Raw genomic sequence first — 8,123 nt, 5'->3', positions numbered from 1 at the left:
GTTCTTTTGGGGTCTCCTCTCCCAAACTCCAAGAAGCTGAAAGATTGCTCAAGTTATATTTTCTTTCAAAATCTCTAACTCTGAAAGATGACAATTATGTCCAAGTTATCCACAGTATCTTTTGGATTGAACTAGTCAGCTTAATTGTGGGTATAGAAAGCTATCTAAAATGTCAGATCCCTGGCTGGGCGTGATGGCTCACGCCTGTAATCCCAGCACTTTGGGAGGCTGAGGTGGGTGGATCACAAGGTCAGGAGTTCAAAATCAGCCTGGCCAATATGGTGAAACCCAGTTTCTACTAAAAATACAAAAATTAGGCATGGTGGTGGGCGCCTGTATTCCCAGCTACCAGGTAGGCTGAGCAGGGAGAATTGCTTGAACTGGGGAGGCAATCTACAGACCACTGCATTCCAGCCTGGGAGACAGAGTGAGACTACGCCTCAAAAAACAAAAAACAAAAAACAACAACAACAAAAGAAGTCAGATTCCTAATTTCAGTGTCCTCGTTTATTTTTTTTAAGGAGACAGGGTCTGACACTGTTGCCAGAGCTGGAGCACAGTGAGTGTTATGATCAGAGTTAATTCACCCTCAAAATCCTAGGCTCCTGCTATCTTCCCACCTCAGCCTCCTAAGTAGCTGGGGCTGTAGGTGCCATGCCACCACTTCTGGCTATTTTTTTTTTTTTTTTTTTTTTGAGACGGAGTTTCACTCATGTTACCCAGGCTAGAGTGCAATGGCGCGATCTCGGCTCACCGCAACCTCCGCCTCCTGGGTTCAGGCAATTCTCCTGCCTCAGCCTCCTGAGTAGCTGGGATTACAGGTACGTGCCACCATGCCCAGCTAATTTTTTGTATTTTTAGTAGAGACGGGGTTTCACCATGTTGGTCAGGACAGTCTCAAACTCCTGACCTCAGGTGATCCACCCACCTCGGTCTCCCAAAGTGCTGGGATTACAGGCGTCAGCCACCGCGCCCAGCCTTTTTAAAAAAATTTTTTGAGACGGAGTCTTCCTCTGTCACCCAGGCTACAGTGCAGTAGCGTGATCTCGGCTCACCGCAACCTCCGCCTCCTGGGTTCAGGCAATTCTCCTGCCTCAGCCTCCTGAGTAGCTGGGATTACAGGCACGCACCACCATGCCCAGCTAATTTTTTGTATTTTTTAGTAGAGACGGGGTTTCACCATGTTGGTCAGGACAGTCTCAAACTCCTGACCTCAGGTGATCCACCCACCTCGGTCTCCCAAAGTGCTGGGATTACAGGCTTGAGCCACCGCGCCCGGCCCCTCATTTTTCTTTTAAATATTTTTTTGGCCGGGCGCAATGGCTCACGCCTGTAATCCCAGCACTTTGGGAGGCCGAGGCAGGCAGATTTCGAGGTCAGGAGATGGAGACTATCCTGGCTAACACAGTGAAACCCCGTCTGTACTAAAAATCCAAAAAGTAGCCAGGCCTTAGTCCCAGCTACTCTGGAGGCTGAGGCCGGGGAACCGCTTGAACCCCGGAGTGGGAAGTTGCAGTGAGCCGAGATTGTGCCACTGCACTCCAGCCTGGGTGACAGAGCGAGACTCCGTCTCAAAAAACAAAAAACCAAAACCATAAAATAATTTTTTTCTCCCTATGGATTAAACACTTAAAAAGTTTTACCATTTCTATTTCTGGGTCAACGACAAAGTTTAGTTCAGTTCAGAAAGACACGTGGGTTTTGAAGACTGTGTTTGGTTTGGCCTTGTGTGCGAATTCCCGCCCTTCTTCCTCCCTTCCTCCTTCTAGTAACGTCCAGCAGGATTCCGCTGTTCCTCCAAAATCTTTTTTTTTTTTTTTTTTTTGAGACGGAGTTTCACTCATGTTACCCAGGCTGGAGTGCAATGGCGCGATCTCGGCTCACCGCAACCTCCGCCTCCCGGGTTCAGGCAATTCTCCTGCCCCAGCCTCCTGAGTAGCTGGGATTACAGGCACGCACCACCATGCCCAGCTAATTTTTTGTATTTTTAGTAGAGACGGGGTTTCACCATGTTGACCAGGATGGTCTCGATCTCTTGACCTCGTGATCCACCCGCCTCGGCCTCCCACAGTGCTGGGATTACAGGCGTGAGCCACCGCGCCCGGCCTCCTCCAAAATCTTTAACAGGAAAGCCTAGAAGTACCGACGTTACTTCTAGGAAGCCCAGAGCTACCCGCCACAACCTGTGACTTACACGGTCAATTGCAAGTCAGTTCGCCTGTCCACCTAGAACCTGCGGAACCACGCCCCCACACTCCCGCCCGCCCTCTCCCCTACCCTCCTTCGCCTCCGAGGGTGTCACGTGCTAGACTCGGGCGTGAAGACAGCGCTGCCATGTTGATTTCTGGAGGCGTCGGCTACTGGAAGGGAGAGGGCGGCTGACTAGTCACCCGTAGTTCCGGCTCCTGTGCGCAAGTGCGGAAGTGCGCTGGCCAGGAGGGTGATCGGTTTCCGGTCAGTGCAGCACCGGGTACTCGGAGACGTGTAACGGACGGTGGGCCGCAGCCATGGCCGAGAGAAAACCTAACGGTGGCAGCAGCGGCGCCTCCATCTCCTCGTCGGGCACTAACTTACTTTTCTCTTCCTCGGCCACGGAGTTCAACTTCAATGTGCCCTTCATCCCAGTCACCCAGGCCTCCGCTTCCCCGGCCTCCCTGCTCTTGCCCGGAGGTAATAAGAGGGCGGTTCCGTCTGCGGGGAGGCGGGCAGGTGGCGTGCGGTGACAAGGGTTAGACGGGAGGTTTTCCTTCTGCCTCGCGCTACCCTCTGGGTAGTTTGCCAAGATCATCAGTGGTCAGGTTTGAGTGTGTCGGGGGATTTAGGGTCTTGGAGGCGGCAGGTAATGAGACTTGCTTTTCATTGCAGAAACCATCTGTTCCAAGTTGTCCAGACTGCTGGACACTCGTGCACTGGCATTCCGCAAATCTTTGCTGAACACCCATTGGTACACCAGGTGCTGATAGGGAATGCAAATAAATTAAACAGTGGTCCTCTCCTAGGGTACAGTAGTAGTATCTCCCACTAGAATCGTAGGATACAGTAAGATACCCCCTAGGATGGACTGTGCCCCTCTGCTAGATAGGGTACGCTCTCTCCTACTAGGAGAGTTTTGCGATACAGTAGGATATCTTCTAGGTCACAGTAAAATATCTTGTAAGATGGACTGGGCCCCTCTTCTCTGATAGGCATGTAATATTTGTGAAGCAGAGATATAAAATGCATTCTTCATTTTTTTTTTTGAGACGGTGTCTTGCTCTGTTGCCCAGGTTGCAGTGGCACGATTATCGGCTCACGGCAATCTTCATCTCCCTGGTTCATTCTCCTGCCTCAGCCTCCCGAGTAGCTGGGACTACAGGTGTACAGGCGTGCCCCACCATGCCCAGCTAATTTTTGTATTTATAGCAGAGACGGGGTTTCACCATGTTGGCCAGGCTGGTCTCGAACTCCTGACCTCAAGTGATCTGCCTGCCTCGGCCTCCCGAAGTGTTGCGATTACAGGCATGAGCTCCCCACCCATTCCTCATCTTTCAAGACAATCCATTGCTTTTAAGAAGCTTTTTCTTGTTCCCTTAGGCCCCCACTCATATGTGCACTCCTAGCTCTTTTTTCATGTTTGTATTATTTTCCAGGGAGATTGCTTTTTATTTATTTATTTATTTTTATTTTTAAAGACGGGGTTTCACCATGTTGGTCAGGCTGGTCTTGAACTCCCGACCTCAGGTGACCCGCCTGCCTTTGCCTCCAAAGTGCTTGGATTACAGGCATGAGCCACCACGCCCGGCCTGGGAGATTGCTTTTTGATGATTATGTGGCAAAGCCCGGAGAGCATGGTGTTTAGGAGCACAGACTGTCTGTGTTCCTGTCCTGGCCCTGCCAGTAACTTGCTGTGTGACTGTAGGCATATTACTTTACCTCTCTGTGCTTCAGTTCCTATGTATGTATAGCCTCACTGAATTGTAATTAGAAGTACTTTAGTTTTTGCAAGGCACTAAGTATAGTGCCTGCAAGACAGTGTGATTTAATGTATGTGAAATAAATACTCTCCATTTGGACTGTGGTCTTCAAGTTTGCAGCTATGACCTAATTGCCTTTTTATTTCCAGGATCTTGTTTAGGGCCTAGTATGTAGATCCTCTTTGGATGCTGAGTTTTCAGTGAATAATTTATTCTTGTTTGAGGGACTGAAGACACTTTCATGGAGAAGCAAAGACAGGCACACTGGGAATAGCTGTACATGAAGGTTCCCCTGCCCCTGTGTTGTTTCTTCTTGATGCTTGTCACTACCTGACATGTACACATATTTGTTTATTCCATCCCACTAGAATGTAAGGCCATGAAAGCAAAACTTAGTTTTATTCACAATTATATCTGCACTGCCTAGAATGGTGTGTAGTGTGCAGTAGACCAATTATTCAGTAGACGTTGAGTGAGTGAAAGGATGGGAGTCAGGAATACTGTGTCTCATTTTGACCTGTGGTTGAAAGGTTAGGCGTTGCTGGCTTTGGTGAAGAACCAGCATGGTCGGAGCAGAATGGTGTGAGAGGATGCAGGAATAAACAAGGCTATACCTGGGGTTTTCAAATCATCTTCTGCATCATTAAAGTTGTTTGGTTATGTCCATCCTCCTTGCTATATGGTATTTGGTTTGTGAGTGTCACGGTGAATTCATGCTAAATATTTTCATTGTTAAGTCTAGGATAGCTACATCTGTCTTTAATGCACTTATTTCTTGGAGACACTGTGTGTGTGTGTGTTTGTGTATATGTGTGTGTGAACATTAATAATTTTTAGAACTAAAATTCATCTCTAAAAATCTCAGAAACTTAGCTGGGCGTGGTGGTGCGTGCCTGTAATCCTAGCTACTCAAGAGGCTGAGGCAGGAGAATTGCCTGAACCCAGGAGGCGGAGGTTGCGGTGAGCCGAGATCGCGCCATTGCACTCCAGCCTGGGTAACAAGAGCGAAACTCCGTCTCAAAAAAAAAAAAAAAAATCTCAGAAACCCACTCAGAGAATTTCCAGAGACAAAATAAGAGCCTGTCTCCTTGGAAGCAACAGTTAATCCTGTAAGTGAAAGAGAGACACAGAAAGCAATTTCATGCATTCAACAGACATTGAAGACTGGGCACAGTGGCTCACACCTGTAATCCCAGCACTTTGAGTGGCCAAGGTGGGTGGATCACCTGAGGTTAGGAGTTCAAGACCAGCCTGGCCAACATGGCAAAACCCTATCTATACTAAAAATACAAAAATTTGTTGGGCGTGGTGGCGGGCTCCTGTAATCCCAGCTACTCGGGAGCCTGAGGCATGAGACTCACTTGAGGCGGAGTTGCAGTAAGCTGAAGTCATGCCACTGCATTCCAGCCTGGGTGACAGAGTGAGACTGTCTCAAAAAAGAAAAAAGAACCAGACATGGATTGAGCAGCTTCTATTTGTCAGGCCCTGTTCCAGAAGCTGGGAGACATAGAAGAGCAGACAGCCCTGCCCTCAATGACTGCACAGGATATATGTATACACACATACCCACCTGTGTAAGCAACTGTGATACAGGTTTAGAAAAGTTAGGAAGAGGGATTGATAGGCGGCTGTGAATGCTATGGGTCTCAGGCTGGCTGAGAGGGGGAATGGATGTCCCTTAGGCCTTCAGGGCCTCTTTGGGGAGGTGATGCTTGAGCTGAGTGTTGAAGGATACATAGAAGTTAAGGAGTCTGAGAGATAGACATATGTGAAGTCTGAAGGTGTGAGAAAATCTGCAGATTTGGCAGGAGTTAGTGGTTGGTGGCATGGGACACGGATGGAGCTTGTCCTTCTCCTGTCCCTTCACCTTTGTCTCCTCTCCTCTTTGTCCTCTGCCCCCCAGAGCGTGTGCAGTGGAGTGGCTTCAGTGGTGTATGGGCCACATATACAATACTCAGGAGGAGTTTGTAGTTCATCTTGGGTGTTTGAGAGCCTTTGGAGGATTTTCAACAAGGCGATGAAATTAGATGTATGTTTCAGAAAGACTGGAGTTTTCTCTAGTTGTACTGCAATCAGGTTGACTATAGCAAGAGAATTTGGTTGCAAGGCTTAGCGAGAGGCTGGCAGTGGTGATGGCAGTCTAGCCTGAGTCAGCCATATTGGGTGTGAAGAACAGGGAGCAGATGTGCAAGATGTGTACGCTATACAATTGTAGAGACTTAGGGACTCACAGAAGGTCAGTGTCAGCTCTGTCTGTCGGCACAGAGGCCCATTTTTGTTTAGTTTTAGACCCAAGACTGAGCTCTGTACCTGCACATAATGTGTCCTGAATAAATGTTTCTTGAATGAGTATTAGAATGATTAAATGAAGGGTATGAGAGAGAGGGAGGAGTCTGAGACCTGAGGTTTCTGGTTTGAATGTCTGAATGGATGTTGGCAAACATCTATGGAAAAAGGAGCACGGTGGGGGGTAGTTAAGAAAATAAACTCCATTTTAGGCTTACTAACTATGAGATAGGTGTGGCTGAGTCTGCCAAAAATATTGAGGAAGTAGTTGGTAAACAAGTTCTGGAACACATGAGTACAGTCTGGGTTTGAGACAGAGTTAGAAGTGTCACAGAGATACAAATGCCAATTAAAATTGTGGCTTTAGATGACATGTGTCCGAATGAAATGAGAAAGTGCCCTTGAGTCGAGGGTAGCAGTGTGTGGAGAGCATTTCATCTGTAGTTGATGCTAATCAGAAAAAAGTTTATTGTACCAGTTTGACCTGAAGTTTTTCTAAAGGGTGAACAATACCACTGAAGTTTTTTTTTTTAATGCTTTATTATTATTTTTTGAGACGGAGTTTTTTTTTTTTTTTTTTTTTTTGAGACGGAGTTTCACTCATGTTACCCAGGCTGGAGTGCAATGGCGCGATCTCGGCTCACCACAACCTCCACCTCCTGGGTTCAGGCAATTCTCCTGCCTCAGCCTCCTGAGTAGCTGGGATTACAGGCAGGCACCACCATGCCCAGCTAATTTTTTGTACTTTTAGTAGAGACGGGGTTTCACCATGTTAACCAGGATGGTCTCGATCTCTTGACCTCGTGATCCACCCGCCTCGGCCTCCCAAAGTGCTGGGGTTACAGGCTTGAGCCACTGCGCCCGGCCTAAGAGACGGAGTCTTGCTCTGTTGTCCAGGCTGGAGTGCAGTGATTTTGGCTTACTGCAACCTCTGCCCCCCGGGCTCAAGCAATTCTCCTACCTCAGCCTTCCGAGTAGCTAGGACTACAGGTGTGTGCCACCATGCCTAGCTAATTTTTGTATTTTTAGTAGAGCCAGGGTTTCACCATGTTGGTCAGGATGGTCTTGATCTCTTGACCTCATGATCTGCCCACCTTGGCCTCCCAAAGTGCTGAGATTACAGGAGTGAGCCACTGCCTCGGCCTCATGCTTTTAATTGTTAGCAGTGAACTAAGAAATACAGATAAGTCCAAGTGAGGGTTACTGACCTGAAAAGAGGGGTGGGAGCTGGAAATATATCAGGAAGTGGAATGATACAAGCAGACACAGGGCCTTGTGCAGCAAGGTATGTTTTATTTTTAGTTACAAAAAGCTATCAAGAGGAGTATTTTGAATAGTGGAGTATTTTAGTTAAACAGTTGTGTGTGAATTATGAGAGCAGCTTAGAAGTTCAAGCCCTAGGCCGGGCACGGTGGCTCACACCTGTAATCCCAGCACTTCGGGAGGCTGAGGCCGGCAGATATGAGGTCAAGAGATCAAGACCATCCTGGCAAACACGGTGAAACCCCGTCTCTACTAAAATACAAAAAAATTAGCTTGGTATGGTAGCGCGCACCTGTAGCCTCAGCTACTCCAGAGGCTGAGGCAGGAGAATTGCTTGAACCCGGGAGGTGGAGGTTGCAGTAAGCCAAGATCACGCCACTGCACTCCAGCCTGATGCCTGATGACAGAGGGAGACTTTATCTCAAAATAAATAAATAAAGAAAATAAAGAAGAAGCTCGAGCCCTAGTCTCAGCAGAGGTCAAGAAGCTTAGAGCAGACCAGGTGCGGTGGCTCATATCTGTAATCCCAGCACTTTGGGAGGCCAAGGTGGGCGAATCACCTGTCGTTGGGAGTTCGAGACCAGCCTGACCAACAGGCAGAAACCCCGTCTCTACTAAAAA

General features: G+C 48.0%; 1 protein-coding gene across 2 annotated transcripts in view; it reads left to right on the top strand.

Annotated features, from left to right (window-relative positions):
* Positions 1 to 2,290: 2,290 nt before the first annotated feature.
* Positions 2,291 to 8,123, top strand: part of LOC108289569 (SEC23 interacting protein) — a 55,992-nt gene continuing 50,159 nt past the window's right edge. For both annotated transcript variants that reach the window (XM_017509081.2, XM_017509080.2), the window contains exon 1: positions 2,291 to 2,670. In XM_017509081.2, the coding sequence (XP_017364570.1) occupies positions 2,508 to 2,670 (163 nt within the window). In that variant the 5' untranslated portion in view covers positions 2,291 to 2,507. The remainder of the gene's footprint in view (positions 2,671 to 8,123) is intronic.

The sequence above is a fragment of the Cebus imitator genome, unplaced genomic scaffold (genome assembly GCF_001604975.1).
Source record: "Cebus imitator isolate Cc_AM_T3 unplaced genomic scaffold, Cebus_imitator-1.0 Scaffold406, whole genome shotgun sequence".
NCBI classification, from domain to species: Eukaryota; Metazoa; Chordata; class Mammalia; order Primates; family Cebidae; genus Cebus; species Cebus imitator.
Note: the sequence above shows the minus strand (reverse complement) of the source record. Positions and strands in the feature narration are given on the sequence as shown.